The 23,609-nt window shown below is 53.1% G+C and overlaps 2 protein-coding genes across 2 annotated transcripts; both read right to left on the bottom strand.

Annotated features, from left to right (window-relative positions):
• Positions 1–256: 256 nt before the first annotated feature.
• Positions 257–12,322, bottom strand: PIN1 (peptidylprolyl cis/trans isomerase, NIMA-interacting 1). Its single transcript, XM_032883932.1, has 4 exons — positions 12,192–12,322; positions 9,949–10,161; positions 1,818–1,928; positions 257–880 (listed from the first exon to the last, which is right to left on the bottom strand). The coding sequence occupies exons 1-4, from the start codon at positions 12,247–12,249 to the stop codon at positions 771–773; spliced, it is 492 nt and encodes a 163-aa protein (XP_032739823.1). The 5' UTR covers positions 12,250–12,322; the 3' UTR covers positions 257–770.
• A 6,244-nt stretch (positions 12,323–18,566) lies between these two features.
• UBL5 (ubiquitin like 5) lies at positions 18,567–20,200 on the bottom strand. The gene is made up of 5 exons (XM_032883931.1): positions 20,081–20,200; positions 19,737–19,803; positions 19,454–19,537; positions 19,273–19,310; positions 18,567–18,781 (listed from the first exon to the last, which is right to left on the bottom strand). Exons 2-5 carry the CDS (start codon positions 19,790–19,792, stop codon positions 18,738–18,740), a joined length of 222 nt encoding a protein of 73 aa, XP_032739822.1. The 5' UTR covers positions 19,793–19,803; positions 20,081–20,200; the 3' UTR covers positions 18,567–18,737.
• Between the last annotated feature and the right edge of the window lie 3,409 nt (positions 20,201–23,609).

The following is a 23,609-nucleotide window of genomic DNA, read 5'->3' as shown; positions in this document are numbered from 1 at the left end:
GTGAGGTGAGGTCAGGGCACTGCCCCTGCATTCTAGAACATTCTTAAACACCCAAGTTTGAGGACCACAGACACTGGTGCCCTACTTCCCTGCTGGGAACCCCCCCAACTCCACCCCGGGCCCAGGATGAAGGAGGGCTTCTCAGGGATAAAATGCAGCCTGGATACTTGGGACGCTAGAGACAGTGGAAGATGGTGGCTCCTGACAGCTCCCCCCTCACTTCAGCAGGGCGGCAACGAGACACAGGACAGCACAGTTAGTGGTTCCAAGTTTAATCGAGGGTGCAGAGGGGGCTGCACTGCCCCCCAATGAGGGCCCCGAGGTGGTGGGCAGCCTGGGCCCTACGTGGAGCATTTGCTTTTTGCAGCTGAACAGAGGAATATAGCATAACCAGAGACAAGGCCGTCCTGCCCCCGTCCTGGACCTGGGTGGCGAGGAGGGACACGGGGGCAGCTCAGCTGACGAGGTCTTCTCTTTGGGACAGGTCATCCCCACCCCTTCAGTCCGGGAGCCTCCCACCCACCTGCCCTTCTGAAGTCAATTCCTAAAGGGGAGAAGAGTCTGGCAGGGACAGCCCCAGCTGGGGGCAGAAGGGGACCCCCAAGGGCGAAGCGCTCCCCTCAGCCATTTTGGGAACAATAAATACTGTGACGTCAGCAGGGAGGGGCACCCGCTGGCCAGCCGACAGCAGGGAGCAGAGTCTGTGGGCCCAGCCATCCCTGTTCCGCCCCACCCGCCCCTGCAGGCCAGGCCTAAGCCACCCACAGCCCTCACTCCGTGCGTAGGATGATATGGATGCCGGAATCCGTGAACACGGGGCCGCTCATCTCCCCTGTCCGCAGCGCAAAGGAGGCATCTTCGAATGGCTTCTGCATCTGACCTGGAGAAGCGGCAGGGGTGGCGTGTGGGGGTCAAGGCTCGGCCACAGGCCATGCCTGGGTGGGGCGGGCAGATGGGGCTCCCACCTGCACCGAGCCCCACGCTCATTTGTCATGCGGTTTATGGCCCTGTCAGTGGGGCGGCAGAGCCATTAAGGCGTCCCCAGGAAGCCCAGGGACAGCATGAGGGATGGCAGGCAGAGCGGCTGCTGCCGCTGCGCACTCGGGAGGCACATTTCAGTGATGAACTTGCCTCCCAAGGCCCCCCGTGGCAGCCCCTGCCGCATCATCCGTCCCGCCTGCCTCCTGGGGCGGGCAGACAGCCGACAGCCCCTTGCCAGCATTCCCCACACTCCTCACCCCATCCTGGGCCCCTCCCTGATGCTCTGCAGACCCCAGGATGGAGGCAGTGGAGGAGGGAAAGGAGGAGGAGGGAAAGGAGGAGGAGGTGGCCTGATCTGCTCCTGCTCCTCCCTTCCCACGGACTGAGCCAGAGAGGCCTACGCTCAGGGCTGCTGATCTGAACTCTCCTCTCCTCTCCTCCCCACTGCTTTCCCCACTCCTGAGGGTGGTGTTGGGAGGGGCATTCCCAGGGACAGGCCCCAGGGCTCTCAGGGGACCCAGCCTTATACCCCTCAACCAGAGGAGGGGCAAATGGCAGCCAGTACCTGCTTTGCTGGGTCTGTGCCGGGAACAACTGCACAGAGAGACCCTCAATCCCACTCCCCACCGCAGGAGGGGAGGACACCAGGCAGAAGGCTCTGCAGCATTCCCCCTCCCCTCGCCGCCCCCCCACCAAAGCAGAGCAAGTCCCTCTGAAGCTTGCAGGACTGTGCTGCCACCTAGTGGACCCTGAATGCCTGTGTAGCCAGGGCTGTCCCTCCCAACTGATGGGACAGAGGCTCCACTAAGGCTACGTAGGGCCCGCTCCTCGCGCACCTCTGCTGAAGGCACCCAGGTCTCCCCTGGCCTTGGCCGAGCTGCAGTCGCTGAACTGTGAGGCCAGAGATTCAAAGTCTTCCTCTCCTGACTTGATCTTCTGGATGTAGCCTGTGGACACACATGACATGGGGACATACAGGGAGACCTGGCATCAAAGGCAGGCAGGACGGGGTGCAGGGCTCCAGGTGGAGGACGGTTCTTCACTCGGAAGGAAGGCGTGCAACCCCGCCCAACTCTGCACACGCGCACGTGTGAACACTCGCCTCACACACGTCCACAAATGCCATGCCCCCTCCCCGACATGCGTGGACACCTGACCCCGCGGTGGCCTCAGTGCTGGTCTCACACCCATTCCTCCAGCCCCGCTCCCTTTGTCACCCCTGCCGCTCCCCGCCAACAACATGAACACAGCATGACCTCTTCCCACCCCCAACACATATTTTGCGCGAAAAAATCTACTTCCAGGCCCTGCTGGGGAGGAGAACAGAAGGCAGGGCAGACACTGAAGAGGGATGCTGGGACCCAGGGCCGCCACCAAGATCCCCAGAGCGGTGATGGGGAAATTTTCTAGAGGCTTCTAGGAGAAAGGCGGGAGGCTGGGGCACCAGGCCAGCTCTGCCAGGGGCGTCGGCTGAATTCTCAGCCCCTGGGCCTCAGCTGTCCAACGTTATCGAAACTGGGAGGAAGGCCCAGGCTGCTTCCTGGGGTGTTGTGAAGAGACCACAAGGCAGCCTAGGTAGGACACCTGTCACTCCCATGGGCTGTGGCCCCAGAGGCAGCTGACACAGTTCTCCCAGCTGCCTGAAGAGGCTCTGCTGGCATCGCACTGGCTTCACCCTCTGTGTGGCACAAACTGCCCTGTTGGAGACCGGTTCTCCCTGGGGGGCGAGGGAGGTCAGGGGTAGCACGTGGGGAGCAAAGCGCGCAGGAGGACCGTGTGTGCCTGGTGGAGAAGAGCCCCCACTCGCTCTGGAGTTCAGGCAGGAGCCCTTGGAGCCAGAACCCATCCTTTCCTCCCCTAAGTACTCCCCGTCCTGCTCCAACCAGCTGCCCAGCACACGAATACCATTCTCACTGGTCTTGTCCCTGTGCCCACCGGTGCAGCCACTGGGTGGGCTCCCAGGACACCCAGTTCCCGACCACCAGAATGGCCCCTCACCCCGAGCTGGTCCCACATGGCTTCCCAGGCAGCTACTTTCCCAGGACATTCCGCACACCCACCGGCCACACTGAACATGCGGCTCTTCCTGTCACACCCGCTGGTGGGCTTCTCAACACCTCCGTGGCACTTCTGTCCGTTGCTCCTGTCTGAGCACCACGGGGACACTGCTGGCTAGTCCACCTGGTGCTCTGAGGCCCAGACACCCAGTCAGCTCATCTGCCAGACGCTGAGCTAGTGCAAACCTTGCAAGGACCACAATCGAACAGCAAACCATGACAACCATGCATGACACGACAGCGACCAGCGTCCTGGTGTCTGATCTGCTTGGTTGCTTCCACGGCTGGCCCCATCACCCCCGCATTCCCCAGGTTCCCGTCACTCCTGTTCTGTCCTGACCATCCCTTTGCCTCTGAACCATTAGTCACTTGCCAGCAGGCCACAGGGACACGCAGCACAGCGCCTGGCACGGACACCTTGACAGACGACACTCGCTGTCATAGTTCTCCCTTCCATGAGGGCTGTGCGTCTCAGTGGGAAGGTTCCCCCTGTGTCTGTGTGATGTGCCCATCCCGGGGCCCCCTTGCCTGTAGGGCTCAGCCTGGTCTGGTCGTCAGTGTGATAGGCTGCTTGGCCAGAAAGGCTCGCTGGCGTGACACAAGCCCCGCCCTCTGTGGGCAGCGGTGGTGTCTGCCTGTCATGCCCCGCTGGGGCTGCTCGGCGGCCCCCCTGTGCCAGCTGCACCCACCCGTGATCCACCCTGAGGCGGACGTCATTAAGACACCCACCCCATGCCCGCTCCTTGGACTTCTGGCCGTCTCTCCGCCTCAGCTGGGAAGCCCCGAGATTCCTCCTCCTCTCCCTTCTGTCTGGACCTCGATTCACGGGCTGGAGAATCCTGAGCACATAGGGTTCTCCTCGGTCCTGGTCCACCGTCCCTACCGGCGGTGCCAGGCCCCGCCCCGAGCCCCGACCCCGCACCACCAGGCCAGGCTCCAGGAGCTGGGACAGAGGGGCAGCAGGGACCCTGAGACTAGATGGCCTGGCCCAGGTACACAGATATCAGCCTAAAAATCAAATAAAAGCCAAGCTTTTGCCCGGCATTGTTCACAGCACCCAAATCTTCCTCTGACCAGCTAACTCTCGGGAAACTTTTTGCTTGGATAGGAGCCTCAAGTGATTAAAAACAAAACACCCAATTCCTTTTTGATCTCTCCTTTCTAGAAGCTGATTTTCAGCAGGCTGGCCACAAGCCAAGATGCAAGGGGAACTTCAGATCCCTGTGCATCCCCTTGGCTCAGGATTACCCCATCCCCTGGGGACATCTCTCCCAGTCCCGCCCTGCTCCCACCACCTTGAGGCCACTGCTTAATGGTCTCTCCGGGCAGGAAGCTCATGTGTCATCCTCTGGCCTCACCCGGGAACCCTTCCCCAGACTTTGCTGTGTGAGGTGCCTCCCTGCATTTGCCCGTGCCCCGTCTGTGTGTCTGTGACCCACCTCTCGCCGGGAGGGCAGGGCCGGCTGGCCTTGTTCATAGCTGTGTTCCCAGCACCCGGCTCCGTGCACAGAACAAGTGCTCGCTAATGCGAAGGAATCCATCAATAAATGAGACAGAAACAGGGCACGGGGAAGGAGGGAGAGAGATCCACCCCTCCGCTCTTTAGGCAGGAATGCTGAAACCTCATGTTTTTCCTCTGTGCACCTCAGATCAGAAGGCTCAAGAGGGGGAGAAAAGGGAAGCACCTACCAGACACTCCGCCCCCACAACACCCTGGCCTGCCTGCTCCCCTCACCAAGACAGCACCCATCCAATGGGGCTCCGGATGAGAGAGGCAGACCCGGGGGCGGCCTCTCAAGGAGCTCCCAGTCTGAAGCAGGGAACCCCCACCTGCTTCGGGGAGCTCAGGAGACCCTGAAACTGGCTGAATGACAAAAGGGCACCTGTGGTCAGATCACAGGCTGGCCTGCTCAGTGCGTCTCTGAGGCCGAGGAGGGCAAACTCCAGACCCCCACTGCCGCATTCGGACCACAGCTCTACCCACCCTGAGCTCCATGACCTTGGTGGCTGACTGCCTCTCGGAGGCTTATTTGCCTGGCCTGTAAAATGGGCTAATGATAACAGCTCCCACCTTGGAAGGCTCCCAGGAGGGGTAGTTCCTGCTGGCACAGAGCAAGCTCCTGAGAGTTACCAGGTGTCCATCCCTACGTTACGGACTGAACTGTGTCCCCGCTAAATTCATACGTCGGAGCCTTGATCCCCAATGTGCCTGTTTTTGGAGCGAGGCCTTCACACAAGTGATCAGGGTTAAATGAGGTCATAAGGGAGGCCCCGGATCCCACAGGATTAGTGCCCTTACAAGAAAAGATCCTAGAGAGCTCCGTGTCTCATTCCCCATGTGCACACACCAAGGAAAGGCCAGAGGAGCACACAGCGAGAAGGCAGCGGTCAAGCCAGAAAGAGCGTCTTTACCAGAACCTTCATCTCGGACTTCCAGCCCCAGAACTGTGGCAAATAGACACCCAGCCCGTGGTATTCTGTATAGAACCCTGAGCTAATGCACCACAATTATTTAGGGGAAAGTGAGTAAACAAAGGGGGTGGTCTCTGACTCTTTTTTTTTTTTTTTTTAAAGGAAGGGAGGTGCAGAGGGAGAGGGAGAGAGAATCCTAAGCAGGCTCCACGCCCAAGGGCAGAGCCCAATGTGGGGCTCGATCTCACAACCCTGAGATCATGACCTGAACTTAAATCAAGAGTTGGGTGCTTAACCAACTGGGTCACCCAAGCACCTCTAAAAAGATTTAGAGACAAACTAGGGAAAGGGCCTAGACAGAGAAAAAGGTGACAGGATTAGATCTGCTGTCCTAGAACACCCAAGATCCAGCGGGAGGGGCCCACAGAGACCAGAGACCCAGCCTGAAGCCGGCAGTCTGGAAGGGACTCCCAGACCTTGGGTGGGGACACTAGGCCAAAAGTTCTCACTGGCCCTCAGACCCTGGGTATGAGTTGTCTGAGGGGATTGCTGCCTCCCTGGGACCCTCAAGTCCTGGGCATGGCTGTGTGCTGAGGAGATTCTCTTTGCCCTAGGGCCTCCCTGGGACCCTCAGGCCCTGAGCACATGTGGGTGGAGGGATGGGGAGCAGGCGGAGAGGGCTTCTCCACAGCCTGGCCTCCTTAGGCAAGGACACTGGCAATGACAGGCAGCTGGTCCTCAGATCCCTGACAGGGCCTGGCCACAGCCCAGCAGCTGCAGAGGAAAAGGAACCTCAGCAGAAAAAGCAGACGCGCTGGCTCTTACCGCAGGCAGCCTGTCCCCTTGGGGCAATGGGGAGAACTGGACCTAAATGGGTACTGATGAGATTCGAGCCCCAAGCCTGATCTTTTCATTGCCCAGAACAAGCCCAGGACAGAGGGGACATCCTCTTTCATGGAAGAGAAAATCGGGCCTGGACGCCCCCAGCTTGCCGACCCAGCACACGAGCGTCTGGTTATGAGGCACACCATGGCCTGGGCTGTCTCACTGAGCCCACCTAATGACCCCTGAGCGGGCCCGCTCCAGCCCCACCTCAAGACACTGAGCAAAAAGGCCAAGGTCACTGGATGGTCTACATGTGGAGCCCATCAGGCTGCCCAGAGCTCTTTTAGGGAAGCAGCAGATGCACTGTCCTGACCTTGGCCACCAACCACACATGCCTGAATGCCTGGGGTCCCCATGTAGACACCAAGACCCTGGCACTGAGCCCACTGCTCCGCTGGCCGGCCCCTGATCTCATCGGCATCCTGCCCCTGTGATGATGCAGCTAAGGAAGGCTCTGAGACACTTGCCCAAGGCCACACGGCCGGCACAGGCTCCATCTGTGTGTGACTGCAGGATGAGTCCCTCGAGTTCTGACCTCACCCCGCCCCGCCTAGCTAACCCGCTACCCAGTCCTGATTCTGCCTCCGGACCTCTCCGGCATCTGCTCCCCTCACCCCACCGTGGCCCCTCGGGCAGCACTGCCTGTAGCTGCACGTCCTCTCACAGCTCTCCCCCGGCCATCTGCGCGGTCCGTGCATCCAGCTGCTGCTAACATGCCCGAGTCTGCACTGACTTAGGTTAGGCCCCGGCACCTGGTGCTCCCGGGAGCACCTCCCCGATCCTCATTCTCCAAGACCTAAGCTGACCTCGGCACCTGCCACAGCATCAGCCCAGCAAGAGCACACACTGTCCATCCTAAAGACGGGGAGGCACTCTCACGGGCCCTCCCAGGCAGTCCCCGTGGCCTGACAGCCATGCTCAGATCTCCCCGTGCCCTCCTGCCTCAGCCTCCCGCCATCTCTTGCCCAGACTGTCCCAAAGGTCTCCATCTCTGGCCTGGCTGCTCTGCTGAACCTAGGCTCTCCCAGTCGCCCCCCAACGGCTCTTCCTTGGACCCCTCAGACTTAATGAGTCCCTCCCCAGACTGCGCCTCTTCCCAAGTCCCCTCCAGCAGCGGCCGCCCCTCTTACCACTCAGTCTCCAAATGCCTCTTGCCTTTTGCCCATTCTTGAGGGTCCCAAAGCTTCAGAACAGGGACCACTTGAGCTGGGAAGACCCAAGTCACCGTGTGATTCTCTGGGCTTTCCCCACTCACTTCCTCCTCTTCCCCTGGGGCAGCCAGAACCCCCTCATTGCTCACTGCTAGACCCACCCGGCCTGGGCTCTGGGCCTTCCAGCGTCCCTGGCCCTTCACACTCCAGCCACACAGCCCTTTCCTGAGAGCAAAGTTTCTTCGCCTCACTCCGGGGTCCCCTTAACCCTGCTGGGACGTGCCCTTGAAGGTTCTCATCCCCTCGCAGTCCCCCTACACAGCCTTCCTAAGTCCTGGCTATGGCCTTGCCCCAGGCCTTTACTTGTGCCACTTTCTCTGCCAGGAATCCTTCTCGCTTCCTGCTGGTTCCTGAAACAAGGCTGTGAGCACTGATGGTAGGCCAGGCTGTGTGTAGAGCGGTGGGACTATGGAGAGAAGAGAGCCAGTCCCTGTCCTCACGGAGCTCATGAGGTGAGCTCTTCAATCTGCCTTCCAGATTCTGTATGTGAACTCTGTTCCTCTTTATAACGGCGAGGTGTGAGGCTCGCAGGGGCCAGACATTGTACGGGGGCGGGGTGGGGGGCGCGAGTGCTGTGGGTGGGTGTAATATCCTGGAGGCCAAATCCTGGACCAAATGATAACTGGACCAGCAGAACAACAGTCTGTACTGACCAAGTGTGCACTTTGCCAGGCCTGTGCTCCTAACAACAATCATCATGACCGCTAGCAGTTAGAGAACGTTTACTAGACACCAGAACTGTTATTTACACTTTACTGCCCTGGGTCAGAGTCTTCACAACTACCCCATGGGGTGTAAGTCCTATTATCAAAACACAACTTCTGGGGCGCCTGGGTGGCTCAGTGGGTTAAGCCTCTGCCTTTGGCTTGGGTCATGATCTCAGGGTCCTGGGATGGAGCCCTGCATCAGGCTCTCTGCTCAGCAGGGAGCCTGCTCCCCTCCCCACCCCACGCCTGCCTCTCTGCCTACTTGTGATCTCTCTCGGTCTCTGTCAAATAAATAAATAAAATCTTTAATAAAAAACAAAACAAAACAAAAAAAACCCACAACTTTTACAAGTGAAAAGACAGGTTCAGAGATGTTAAGTAACTGGCTCAAGGTCACACAGCCAGGGCTGGGCAGAGCCAGAAGGGCACTCAGCCTGGCTGGGTCGGGGTGAGGCACTGGGTCACATGGGGTAAGAACAGCCCAGGAGGGGGCCCCTGGGTGGCTCAGTGGGTTAAAGCCTTTGCCTTTGGCTCAGGTCATGATCCCGGGGTCCTGGGATCGAGTCCCACATACAGCGCTCTCTGCCTGCTTCCTCCTCTTTCTCTGCCTGCCTCTCTGCCTACTTGTGATCATTGTCTGTCAAATAAATAAAATCTTAAGAAAAAAAAAAAGAGCAGCCCAGGAGAGGTCTGGGGGTCTGTGGTGGCAGAGCCTGAATGGGGACACCACACATGAGATCCAGACCAGCCTTGTCCCATAGAACTTCCTGTAAGGATGGAAGTGTTTTAGATCTGCGTGAAGATGACAGCCGCTCGCCCCATGTGGCTACTGAGCACTGCAAGTACGGCAGTGTGAGGAACCCATCTCTAACAGGACTTAGTTTTCATTAATTTAAATGGAAACAGCCCTATGTAGGTAGTGGTGGCCATGCTAGGCGGCTCTATAACAGGGTTCTGCAACTGACGGCCATAATGAACTAAATGCTCCTGTTTTCATAATGTTTTACTGACACACCTGCTTGTGTACATATTATCTCAGGCTGCTATCAATTACAAAGCAGACCTGTACGGCCTACAAAATCTAACATATTTACCGTCTGACCTTCTTAAAGAAAAGGTTTGTGTACTCATCGGTGCTCTAGACTCTGGAGGAAACACAGAGCAGAGACAGGAACAGCCTCCTTTGTCAGGGCAGAAGTAATTCACTGACTCTGCTAGCAAGTTCTACGTTGCTACTTTTCCAACCTCGCTCCCAACCCACCCACCTATGTGTCCCAGAACCCTGCTCGATGACATTACCATCAACAACAGCTCCCACTGACTGAGGGCCACTGGGACCAAACACTCTCACCTGGGCCTCAGGGGCAGGCACGTGAAAATGCCCATTTTACAGAGGTGAAAACTGAGTCTTAAGGAGGTTACACAAGTCCCCCAAGGTCCTAGAGCTTACGGGGTATAGCTACCACCTGAACCCAGGTCTGCCAGCCCCCAAGGCTGGGTCCTCCCCGACTAACCTGGCTCGCCCTCAGATGCCAGACAGAAAAAAAATAGGAGAGGCAGCTGTGTCGTATCATGTTCAGGCACTTCCGTGTCAGTCAATGAGGACGGCTGAGTTGGCTGGGGTGCAGGGTCTGGTGTGATTTCTACGCTCCCCTCACCCACAACTTCCCCCAACCTGTTTCCAGCCCTGCTCACCATTAATCAGCTCCAGGGCCTCCTCCTTGGTCCTGGTGATCTTCTCCTGCCGCCAGGATGAGGGCCGCCGTGACTGGCTGTGCTTGACAAGCAGGTGTGAGCAGCGGACCCTGGTGGGCTCCCCCTGTCCATTTTTGCTGCCACTGCTGCTGTTGCCACTCGGCCGCTCCCACTGGCTGGCGTTAGTGATGTGATTGAAGTAGTACACCCGGCCTGGAGAAGGGGGGAGGCAGGGATTCAGCGGGGACCTGCTCAGAGGACACCACCCCGAGGCCAAGATAAGGTGCTGGCCAATGGGTTGCCTTCGTTCAACAAATCCAGTGTCCACCACGTGCCACAGGCCCTTAGGGAGCTAACATTCTCAGTGTCGGGACAGACAGGCAGCTGACAAGCAAATAAGACAATGTAATAATTCCGTTACTGGTGATTTCAAGGAGGAAAATAACCCAGAGTGACAGGAGAGAGAAAGCCGGGTGGGGGGCGAGGCAGGTAGTGGTGTGGAGCACCCCCCCAGCGGCCAGGCTGCCTGTTCAAATCTGGCTCTGTCACTTCTGTCACTCACTGTGTGAGCTACCCTCTCTGGGCCTCGATTTTATCACCCGTAAAATGCAGATCACAACAATCCCTGCCTGTAGGGTCATTCTAAGGATGGAGGGAGCTCACAGCTCTCACCACACTTAACGGTAGTGGCTAGGACCCAGTAGGAGTATGATAGCTATCGTCTCCATTCTACAGACAGAAAGGAGGCCTCACTTTCCATATCTTTGGTAATGTTTCCTGAGGGTACACTCTGCTCCAGGCACACATGGTTGGAGGCAGGAATTACTCCCAAGTTGTCACACAAAAGCTCTGTTCTTAACCCACACCCAGGGCCCAGCACTCCTGGGGGCTGGACATTACCCAGGGCCTGAGGAGCAGGAAGGAGTGAAGGCTGCAAGCGTGAAGACTGAAGTAGGACCCAGGAGAGCCCAGGCATCGTTCCCGGGGGCCGAGATTTTGCCTGGGTTGCATGGATGACTCGCACCCAGCACCGTGAAGAGCTGTCACCGCTGAGGAAAATCACTACGGTGGAATCAAGCAGAAATGGCAGGAGGGGGCCCAGAACCGGGCATGAGATTCGTGCTGCAGATTGCAGCCACAGAGCAGAGCTGGAGCACGCTGCGGGAGAGCTGAGCCAGGGACTGACCTTAAAACCTTAGCAATGGCTTCTGCCTCCCAGAACCCTGGTTTTCTCATCTGAAAAGTGGGGGTGAAGTGACAGAATTAAGGACATAACTTCCTAGCGTTAATGTGGAGAATAGTGATGTTATCCGGGAAGTGCTCACCAGAGGGCCTGGCACTCAATTAACAGAAATTACTGTGACTGTGATTTTTATGGGTTATGGAGGCAGTGCGGTGAGATGCTGGGCCCTCCTCACTAGTCTGCAGTGACAAAGGGCAGGGGGCTCTGCAGCCAGACTTCTAATCCAGCCCCCGCCCCTGGAATGAATGACCTTGGGGGAGTTCTTTAAGTTTTCCGACTTCAGTCTCCCCACCTGCAAAATGGGGGTAATAACTACCTACCTCCCAGAGTCGTGGTCATTCAGAGAGAACACACTTAAAACAAACTTGGCACAATGCTGGGCGGTGAGATGAACGTGCCCTATTACTGATATATTATTATCGAGGATAAGCCTTAAATCGGGATTCCAGCACAGGGTCCATCCTCAGGCAGAAGACCACCGGGCCAGATGCGGCCAACTAAGCACGAGATGGGGTGGGGATGGCAGGCGAGTTAGCAAGAGTAGGCTGAGGGCCCGAGGCCGGGTAACACCCTGGGGGCCACGCCCTGAGCATGGGGTTGGGGTGTCTTTCCCCGGGGGTGCCCCCCGGGCCCAGCGGAGTGCAGAGACTTTCCCCAGGGACGTCAGGTGCATCAGGCCAGAAGGTGTCAGCCGGATCCGCAGGGCCAGAGCCATCACCCGGGGGAGTGCAGCGGGATCACCGGCCCTTCACCGCCCCCCTACCGCCCCCGGCAGCGCGCTGGGTCTCTCCGGCCCCGCCCCTTGCCTCAGTTTCCTCCGGCATCCCCGCTCCTGAGATTCGCAGCCCCCACGGGGCGGGCCCGGGCCGTTACCCTGGGAAGACGCGGAGGAGCCAAGACCCCACGGGAATCGGGCGGCGGCGCCGCGCCCGAGGGGCGAGCTCGAGCCCTGCTTCCGCGGGCCCGCGCGGCCCCGCCCCAGCCCCGACCCCCGCGGCACCTGAGCTGCGGCTCATGCGCTTCTCCCAGCCGGGCGGCAGCTTCTCCTCGTCCGCCATCTTCCCTCCTGCCGCAGCGCCCGCTCCGCCTCCACCGCACCGCCTATGCCGCCCGCGCCCGCCCACCGCCGCCGCTGATTGGCTCGGTATGCCTCGCGCCGGGGCCTGGCGACGATGCTCATTGGGCACCCAAACAGTCCGGAGAGGCTTTCAGGCTTTCTATTGGGTAACAGCGAGGCTGGGCGGATCCTCCCCGCAGTTTACCTGGGGCCCGCCCCCGTACGGCCTCACCCGGATCCCGCCTCCTTCCTCACTCGGCCCCTAACTGGTAGGGAAGGGGCTGGAGCCCGTCCTTCTCGACATCCTTTGGCGAGCTTCAGAGAAGTCCGGACCCCTCCTTTGCGTCCTTCGTCGCAGGCCCCATCCGATTGGCTACTGCGGCAGTAATTCCCGCCTTCTTAAACCGTTCCCAGCGGCCCGCACCCCCATGCGGAAGTGTCTGGGTGGAGGTGTTTGGAGGTGACGGCAGCCCACGAGGTACTTGAAAGAGGCGGTGCTGCCTTAGCTGTTGCCGTAGCAACGTGGTTGCCTTGGTGATGAGCAGCTAAGAACCCAGAAGCCTAAATTTGGCTCCTCCATCCTCCCTCTTCCCACCTGTTTCCTCCAGATGTCCAAAGCTATACCCCCACCTTTTTTTTTTTTTTTCTTTTGCAAGACTAACCCTGTCCCTATGCCACTGACCCAAACATCTTCTACTTCCTTTGGAGCCTACTTTACCTAACTGATTCCCTCTCAGTCTGGCTCCTGCCTCCGTCCTGGGTGACTGGTGGGTGTTGGCATGGCCACTTAGCTGGGGACACAGGAGGACGCGCCGACAGGAGGATGATGAGCTGTTTGAATCGATTTATGATTGAGTGTGTAGCCCCTGTGGGACATTGAGAAGGTGCCTGGGGACAGGCTGGAGATAGATAGGAGAGGCAAAGACACCAACAGGGAAGGGTTCAATGATAATTCATCTATAACTAGACCCCATGTGACCGACCATTAAAAAGAATGAGGCGCAGTCATATGAAACACAGGGAAACACGTCAACAAGAAATCTGAGACATGATGTAGTAGGTTAAGAGCATTCAGGAGCCAGACTGCTGGATTCAAAGCCTGGCCCTCCATTTGCTATGACCTTGAACAAATTACTTACTCTGTGCTTCAGCTTCTCCCTCTGCAAATGAGGATAAGAATATTTATCTTGGCGCCTGGGTGGCTCAGTGGGTTAAGCCTCTGCCTTCCACTCAGGTCATGATCTTAGGGTCCTGGGATCGGCCCCGCATGGGGCTCTCTGCTTAGCAGGGAGCCTGCTCCCCCCTCTCTCTCTGCCGGCCTCTCTGCCTACTTGTGCTCTGTCAAATAAAGAAATAAAATCTTGGGGCGCCTGGGTGGTTCAGTCGGTTAAACGGCTGCTTTCGGTTCAGTTCATGATGTCAGGATCCTGGGATTGAGCCCCACATCCGGCTCCCTGCTCGGTGGAGAGCCTGCTTCTCCCTCTCCCTCTGCCTACTGCTCTGCCTACTTGTACTCTGTATCTCTGCGTCAAATAAATAAAACCTTAAAAAAATCTTAAAAAAAAGAGTAGATATCTTATACATACCTTTGATGCAAAGATTAAATGAGTTAATCTGTAGAATGCTCTCAAAAGTGTCTGGCCCATAGCAGGAATATGTGTTTGATAGGTTAAAAGAAAAGCTAGTCACAGTAAATGTTGCAATTATAGTATGTATGAAAGCATAGCAAAACAAAACAAAAAAATAAACAAAAATTAATTGAAAAGAATTAGATCTCTTATAGAAAGCTATCAATGCTTTAAAAAGCATAAAATGGAAGCTGCTGAACAGTGTGACTAGTAGAATATGTATAATTATTTCAATTGTGTAAAAACTAACAAAATTTCTGGATTCATTCAAATATGTTAATGATTACCACTGGTAATTCAGGCGAAGGAAAAATTGAGGAATGTTAATTTCAATGTAACATTTTGATTTTTTAAGAAGCACATAGAATAATCATAACCGTAATCTTTTTTTAAAAGATGATTTTAACTTAGCAGAGTTCCAAAAATAGTGTAGATTTTTCATGTACCCTTTACCCAGCCATCCATTATGTTAACATCTTACATAATAATAGAATGGTGGTGGGGCTCTTGGCTGGCTCAGTTGGTGGAGCATGTGACTCTTGATCTTGGAGTTGTGAGTTCATACCCCACATCCTATGTAGAGATTGCTTAAAATCTTTAAAAAGTAATAGAACAGAGATCACCAGGGGTTATTTTTGTTCACCAAGGGGCATTTGGCAATGTCTTACATCTTTTTTAGCTGTCACAAATGGTGGATAGTGAAATGCTACTGGCATTTAGTGGATAGAGGCCAGGGATGTTGTTGAACATCCTACAATGCACAGCGACCCCAACGAAGAATTATCTAGCCCCAATATCAACAGTGCCAAAGCTGAGAAACCCTGCCATAGAATAATTATCAAACATTTGTAAATACTATTGGAAATCAACATTAGTACAATACTATTAATTAAACTAGACTTTAGAAAAGAATTTCCTGTTTTTCAACTAACGTTCTTTTTATGTTCCAGGACGCACATTGTTGTTGTTAGTTTTCTCCAGTACATGATATTTTTTAGGTCTTTTCTTACTTTCATGACCTTTGATTCTTTCAGAAAGCAGAATTCCCTCATTCTGATGCTTTGCCATGATAGTGTTTGTCTGATATCCTCATGATTTGATTGAAGTTACGTGTTATTGGGAAGGATATCACAGAGACAATGTGCCCTTCTCAGTGTGTCATAGCAGGTGATCAATGATATTGCAAGGTTTCACTTGTATTAAGGCATCTTCTGCTGCCTAACAAATTATCCCACAATTTACTGGATCAACACGTATTAAGTCAGTTTCTATGGGTCAGGAATCCAGGCACAGTTTAGACGGTGTCAGCAGGAATGGCTGTGGTCTCATCTGAAGGCTTGACTGGGGCAGAATCTACTTCTAAGCTCCTTCATGTTCTATGCAGGATTTAGTTGCTAAGGGGATCATGGACTGAGGAACAGAGTTCCTCACTAGCTTTGGCCGGGGGCCTCTGTATGAGGCAACTGGCTTTCATCAGTGAACCAAGTGAGAAAGTAAGACAGCAAGCAAGAGAGAAGCCAGTCTCTTTGCGACTTAATCTCAGAAATGATATCCCATTACTTTCGCCACGGGTTCTGTTTGTTAGAAGCTAGGTCTGGTCTAGGCTTGAGACGAAGAGATTACACAAGGATGTGAATACCAGGATAAGAGGATCATTAGGGACCACCTTAGAGTCTGTGATGCTATTAACTTTGATCACTTGGTTAAAGCAGTATCTAAACTTATTATTTTTCTTTGTAATGAATTTACTATTTTCCTCTTTGTCAACTTACTCCTCTTTTTGGGAGATACTTTGAGGCTGTGCTAATATCCTACTTCTGCTTAAACTTTTGCCCACCGATTTTAGCATCTATCAATATTTGTCTACGGCAGTTATTACTATGGTGATGTAGTGGTGATTTATTTCCCTCATTCTTCTACATTTAACTGCAATCTTTGGTAATAAAGAATTGTCCCTTCTCCCGCATTTATTTACATACTCAATTATTTCTTGATACAAGAATGGGCTCAAAGATACTTATTTTATTCTTTTGATCATAGCCCAATACTACTATTTGGTTTTTCAGGTTGTTCCAAATTTGGCCACTGGGACCTCTATCACAGGTTGGCTTCTGTGCCCTTTCTACATGCTCTGATCCTTTCTATTAGAGCACTTTCTACTTCGTGGCACCACAAGATATTCTAGGCTCAGTTTGTATATTCTCTGCCCTAGTTCTGGGAACCAATCACTTCTCTAAGGCTTGGTTCCTTCCACTGGAGAATGGTATTTAGAAACCAAGATCTAGGTGCTGGGTATGTCCATTGCTACTGGAGTATCACTGCTTCTGGTCCAAGTGGGTAAAGCAAGGAAACACAAACATACATATCTGCATTTCTGCATGTCTGTATACATACTAAAAAGTTTAGTTTTTGTATGAGTCCATACTGATGCCTCCAACTCTAATCCAGCCTCACAGGGTTTCCTCTAGCGGCCTCTTTTTTTTTTTTTTTTTTTTTTTTTTTTAAATCACACCTTGTTTTTTTTGTAACTTCTTCTTCCAGCAGTGAGAAATCTGGCTCTATCTACAATATATCTACCCATTCGTCCAAGTGTGTGTGTGTGTGGTTGTATATGTACAAGAGTAGTTCCAGAATTTCTCAATCATAACACTGATGAATTTATTTAACTAGAGTACAGGGCTTGCATATAATGCTTTTTTTTTTTTTTGTCTTTAGCCTTACAGTATCCAGTTAAAATATATATTTTTTTAATTTTAATTTTTTTTTTCAGCGTAACAGTATTCATTGTTTAAAATACTTTTTCAAAAGTTACTTAGGTCAGCTCTTTTCTTCCCAATCCCTTTTGGTGTGGTCATGTGATTCATTTATAATACAGGCAGATTCATTTCACAGCCATCTTTTTCTTCCTACATCCTGGTTGACAAATGCAAAGTCCTTCATCTACCACCACAGTTCTACACAGGGGAGTTCCATCACAAAAATCCCTCCATACTTCCTTTTTATGTAAAAAAGAGAAAAACAAGCAAGTATCAATAAACTAATGAAAAGGAATGAGGTAATTTATGTGGAAAGGTGAAAAATAAGGCATAAAAAAGCAAGCTACTGGGGTGCCTGGCTGGCTTGGTTGGTAGAGAATGTGATTTGATCTTTGGGTCATGAGTTCGAGCCCCACATTGGGCATAGAGCCTACTTAAAACAAAAAAGCACCAAATGGTGTATATATAATAGTGTATATTACAGAATGCATAATTATCCCAATTGTATAAAAATTATAGGTTGTATTTTAGAAAATTTCTGGATTTAATCAAATCTGTTAAAAATTGCCACTGGTGGGAGGGGTGCTATTAATAAGAAACTTATTAAACAAAACATTTGGATTATTTTTACAAGTAGATATTAGCATGGTCATTTTTAAAAAATAAGAATGGAGTTTCTATAAATGTATTGGAAAAGACCGCACTTCAGGAGAGAGAATGGGACAAGAAGCATTTTACTTTCAGCCTGTACTTTTCTATGCTGACTGAAATTAACAAGTAATCACCTTGTCAAGGCTGTGGTGTTATCAAAAAAATCCTGTTGGGTTTATTTTTAAATAGACAAATATGGGAGAGAGAGCTCTAAGAGTAGGGAGAGCAAGGTATCAGGAAACAGACACTTCTGGCATTAGGAGGAGGCTGAATCCTAAAGACAGAAGGGAAGCCAAGAGGACGGGTAGAGAGGTGTCTAGGGAGAAATCATCCTCCATGAGGTACAGGCCAGCAGCACCCTAGGCATCTGGCAGGTCCACCTCCCAAGAAGCTTGGTAGTGAAATGAAGGCAGAAGACTGGGTGGCGCTTAGGGGGAAGGGAAGGAGCAGTACGCTAGATTTGAGCATGTTAATGTACTGCTGGAAATCAGCCAGGTCAATACTGTAGAGGGGAAAAGGGATGGGGCAAATTTCTGCATGAACCTCTGGACAAAGGCTCCAGAATGCAGCTCCGGGGAAAGGCCAACATCGACCCTAGGATCTGTGGCCAGGGAAACACAGATGGGGTGTTTGATGTCCTGTCTACTCCCACCTGGGGGGGGAAGGCTGGAGACAGCTTAAAAAACACTTTGTGCCAGACACCTGCTGTTTTGACTGCATTATTTCATTGAGATGTGGGTGCCATCACGGTGCTTTTTTGATCTGAAGATCAAAGGGCTAGCTTCTCCAAATCCCACTACTATGACCAAAGTTCAGCCTATGCCACACTGTCTCACTCTCTCCACTAGGATTTCAAAAGTCCAGGAACTATGGATGCATAAGCCACCATGCTTTGGCTCATCTGCATTTCATAACATGGCAATGAAATAAATACTGTCAGTTCCAGTTTGGATAAGGAAATGAAGGTGTAGATAAGTTAACTACCCTGCTCAGAATCACTCTCAGTGGCAGAGCTGGGATTCCAACCATACTTGGTCTGAATCCAGAACCTGTATTCTACTATATCTACTGTCCATACCCAGACAGCCCTTGGTCTATTAGGACCTTCACGGACCCATGGCAAATCCCAGAGCTGTAGGCGGGGTTCCCAGGCTGCTTGCTTACTCTTCCCTCATCAACCCAGCTGATCCTGCATTCTTACTGAGCAGCTGCGTACTGAGAGAACAGTGACAACCAGACATCAACCCTCCCCATATTAGATAAGACCTCACTCAAGGATGACAACAATGAAGCAACTTCTAGGATTTTATTAACATGAGTTTTTAAAAACAAGTATCCATATCCGTGTGGGGGTGACGATGGGAGAGGAGGGGTTGGGGGGAGGAAGAAGAGAGGGGAAGAAAAAAGGGGAAGGGAAGACAAGGCAGGGTACAGCAGGGGGAAGGAATTCTCCTCTATTGGTAATAAAGCTCCAGGTTCATCCCATCGTGGATTTCATCTGAAGTAAAGGTGTTAAGGGATTCTCACTGTGGCTTCCACCTCCACCCTCTCACCTTGCATGGGTAGCTCAGGGTGACCTGAGGACTCCACCCCGGGCCAAGGAAGCCATTTGGAACTGGGTCATTCTGATGTGGAAAGAACCCAAACTATTTAAAAAAAAAAAAAAAAAGTTCGTGCTCCCTTTGCACAACAGACCTGCCCCCGAGTCTCACTCCACCCTGACTTCCTCTCCACACTCAGGTAGAGTTCAGTAATGTATATATTTTGACCTTAAAGGGTCTTCTAAGCCAAGTCAAAGTATTTCACCAACCACCCTCCTCCCCCAACAAAACAATTCCATGGCTCCCATTTTCCAGATGCTTACCATGTGCTGCATGCTAAGTTAGACATTTTATGTGCACCATCTCATAGAGACGCACTCCCAGCCCTGAACACAGAGAACCAAGTCTGGTATGGAGACCCTTCCTCAAGAAGTCACACAAAGGATACAGTCCCCCAGAGACACATGGTCCTTAAAAATCGTGTACCTGTGGGATAGAAACCTTTTAGAAGTCGAAGGGGGCTTTTCACCCTGGAGGCAAGCTGAGGAACCCCCGCCTGAGCCTCCAGGACTCTCCAACCCAGACCTGACCTAGTCCTGCCCAGCCCCCAGCTCTACCACTGCACTCACCACTTCTTCAGGACGATCTTGTTCCAACGGGTGCCAGTTTGGGCTGCGATCAGCTTCTTAAGGTCCCCGATGGTGTCATCCGTGCTGGGCGCAGACGAGTTAAGGAAAACGGAAGGGAGAGGGAGAACGTGGAAGAGGACATTCCAGGGCTGAACGCCCTCTGCCAGGACCCCACCCGCCCCCTCTCCCGGGTTTAACTAAAGTCACCGTACAACACAGACGGAGTGGCCGGCCTCATGTCAAGCACCCCGGGAACCACCGCCTCCCTGCCGCCGGTGGATACTTGCACTTAACGCGGACCTTCTTCCCTAGACGGTCGTTGCAAACAACCTCGATCATCCTGTCTGGAGCTACACACGGTGTGGGGTGGAAGGCAGCAGAGTCAGGCCTTCAGGGGTCTCCAAGGACCCAAGATTCCGGATTTGAGTCTTATATTTACCCCTCCTCAACCTCCCAGATCCGAGTCCTTCCGGGCCTCAACTCCCAGGACGGCGGACCCCAGGCAGCCGCGCCTCCCACCTCGGGTCGCCAGAAGGCTCCGCCTCGCCTCTCGCAGGCGCGCACACCCTTGAGGGCCGGGTCCCATCAGTTTCCCCCGACTCCGGACCTCTCTACGCGGCCCCTCACCTCGAAACGCCTGGAACCAGCAGACGCCACAACCTCCTCGCTCGAGGGCGGAGCCGGGGTCGGACTGGGTTCTAAGAGCCGGAAGCGGAAGTGAACAACCGGAAGCGCCCGTCCCTTGCTCCCCGCTCCACATCCCTCCGACTTCTTTCCGGTCCTAAGTCCAGGAGGGGTTTGCGGTTCCCAGGCAAGGCTTCGGGGGCCCGAGCGGATTGCTGTACGTCCGTGCGTGGGGCCTCGTTGGGGTCCCGGGCTGTGCGTGGTGGGGGAAGTGGCGTGAAAGGGAAGTCAGAGGTCAGGGGTCGGCGCCCAGTCCGTTGGAAGCTGTTGGTAGAGGCGCCTTAGATGTGGGGAGACGTCGTCATGTGTGGGATTTGACAGGAACATCAGGGGAGCCCGGGGACGTCCCGTGGGGGTTAGTGACTTCCCGTTTCTGAGCCCGACGAAGCCTCCTAGTTGAGACTCACTGGGACACTGGGGCGCAGACTACAGTCATTAAGCAGGGGGGTCGCCTGATCTCGTGCTGGATCCCAGCATTTATTAGAATGGAGCCCAAGTTGCACGCCGACCAGTATCTCAGGCAAGTAACCTGGAAATGGCACAAGGGCAAAATCACCCAGGTTTGTGTCTTCAAGGCAGACCGCCCTGGCCCGGCAGGGAGCTCCTTGTACCGGATCTCAACCTTGCTTTGAGTCCCAAAGCAGCCCCTCGACTGGTCTGCTTGTCCAGAGCTGGTGGGACAGGGAGCACCCTTCTCTAAGTTCAGCCAAACAGTTGCCAGTGGAGCCATTCAGCCGTTCTCTCTCAGCAGACAGGATTTTCCCAGTTTGGTGAGCCTAAAGGGATTCGCGCTGAAAATGAGCCACTGCTTCTGATTTGCCCAATCCACCTTCTCAAACTGGGATGTGAGATTAGGTGGAAGACATGAGAGGTCATCCTGTGGAAAGAGCAGCTGCTCTGTGACCTTTGGGGGCTGGCCTGACTTAGGGAGCTGGCCCAAGAGGTCCTACCACAAACACGACTCAGGGGCCTTCCTGCTCAGAACTCGGGCCTGTTATTCCTCTGAGAATTCTGTGCACGCTCCAGAGGGTGGGGAATCTGAATGGAAGACTTGCTCAGGTTGGAGACACAGGCTTTGAATTTGGACAGATGAGTGAAAAACCCAACCTTACCCCTTAATATTAAACTGTATGATCTCAAGCAAGACAGTTACCCTCTCTGATTCTTATTTTCCTTATCTATGAAAATGGGATAGCAATTCCCACCCTAGGATTGTAGTAAGGATTGGTCTCGGACCAGCTTCTGACGGTTTTTAAAGAATTTGCACGAGAACAGATGGGACAAGCGGAGAAGTTGGAAGGTCAAAGGTGAGCTGAGGGAACTTCGGAAATCACCGCAATTACATTATTTACTGTGTCCCGCAAGATGTTAATGGTGATTACCATTGTGGAATTGCTGAATCTCCTGTTCCTCTTTGGCACTTTTTGGTTTTCCCAAATTATCTACAATGAACATATATTACTCTTGTAATCAGGGGAAAAAAGTAAATGTAACGTTTTTAAAACGAGAAGTTCTAATTTCTCAATAATTGATTCAAAGATTGTTCAAGCACAGGATCATGATGCTGAGTTACAGGCTGGCGGAGGGGCAACGGGAAGTCTGGGGATGAGAATAAATCTGGGATTATTGGGGATTTGAGCTCCAGTGGGAGGTGGTGGGGATCCACTGGGGGGTTGCCAACCCCAGCTGGGCTAAGCCATCCTGAGGGGGGTGGTGGGCAATGGGAAGTCCCAGGACTAGGCTGTCACTGCTGCATGGACTCCCCCCACTCTGCCCCCCCACCCCTACCTCCATTCAGGTGAGAGGGGGAGGGGCCTCGGGAGATACGCACCTCACTTTAGAGACCCCTCCCCACACCCTGGTAATTAGAATTTGGAGCATCCCATGAAAGGACTCAGTGAATGCCCCTTGAGGAACAAGGGCAGCCCCATCCCCCTGTCTGAGCAGCAGAAGGTTGGCTGTCAGAGGTGCTGGGGTGGGGAGGAGATAGGTGCTTCTTGAGAGGGAGAGTTCTGGGTCACAGCCCAAGGAGAAAGCTGGGAAGGCCCTCTCTCCCCACTTGTTTTTTGGGTTTCTGACCCAGAGGAAGGAGTTTATATGTGTGTTTTCCTTCCCTCCACCTTTGTATGCTGGTGGAACCCGCTGTACCCCCCCATAACTGACCCCGAGGGGCAGGAGCACCTGGGTTTTGTTGAACTTAAAAGCTGTTGCCCCAGCGGTGCAATTTAAACCAAATTTGGCAATTTTATTTATTTTTATTTCTTTTAAAGATTTTATTTTGTCTTATTTGAGAGAGAGAAAGTGAGCTAGCAGGAACAGGAGGATTGGGGGCAGAGGCAGAGGGAGAAGCAGAGTCCCTGATGAGTAGGGAGCCTGATGTGGGACTCTATCCCAGGACCCCGAGACCATGACCTGAGCCAAAGGTAGATGCTTAACCAACTGAACCACCCAGTTGCCCCCAAATTTGGCAATTTAATTTTTTAAAAACATTTTATTCCTTGATTTGACAGGGAGAGAGACAGTGAGAGAGAGGACACAAGTAGGGTAAAGTGGGAGAGGGAGAAGGAGGCCTCCTGCTGAGCAGGGAGCCTGATGTGGATGATTCCTGGACTCCCAGGATGAGCTGAGCCGAAGGCAGACATTTAATGACTGAACCACCCAGGTGCCCCCCAAATTTGGCAATTTTATTTTATTTTATTATTTTATTTTTTAAAAAGATTTTATTTATTTATCTGACAGAGATCACAAGTAGGCAGAGAGGCAGACAGCGAGAGAGGAGGAAGCAGGCTCCCTGCTGAGCAGAGAGCCCAATGCGGGGCTCAATCCCAGGACCCTGGGATTATGACCTGAGCCGAAGGCAGAGGCTTTAGCCACTGAGCCACCCAGGTGCCCCCCAAATTTGGCAATTTTAAACCAGATCTGGCTCAGTCGGTTAAGTGTCTCCCTCTTGGTTTCAGATGGGGTAACGATCTCAGGGTCATGAGATCAAGCTCCATTTTGAGCTCTGTGCTCAGTGCCTAGTCCCCTTGGGATTTTCTCTCTCCCTTTCCTTCTGTCCCTCCTTCCCTTCTCTCTCTCTGTCTCAAATAAATAATTTTTTTTTTAAAGCAATTGCCCCACCTAGGAAGCACCAGAGAGGAAATAATCTTAGGTGTGGAAGGAATTGTTCAAGAGTTTCCTTCTCCCTTAGCCTTTCAGCAGGCCTTGAAGATACAGCAGTGACCAAGGCTCACCCACCACCCGAGAATTCAGTCTCATAGAAGAATAAGACAAGTGAAGAGGTCTTCAGTACAGTGCTGTGAGGGGGAAGCCCAAGGCTCTGGGAGCAAAGAAGGCATTCCCCATGCATGATGGCATAGGCTTTCCAGAAGGAATCAAGACCACGGAGTAGTGTGGTAGAGGGCTACACTATGGCATCAGATCTGGGCCTGTGGCCCTGGCAAGTGCCTTGACCTCTTGTGGGATTCTTTTG

The sequence above is a fragment of the Lontra canadensis genome, unplaced genomic scaffold, assembly GCF_010015895.1.
Source record: "Lontra canadensis isolate GAN:19392208 unplaced genomic scaffold, GSC_riverotter_1.0 scaffold88, whole genome shotgun sequence".
NCBI lineage: Eukaryota > Metazoa > Chordata > Mammalia > Carnivora > Mustelidae > Lontra > Lontra canadensis.
Note: the sequence above shows the minus strand (reverse complement) of the source record. Positions and strands in the feature narration are given on the sequence as shown.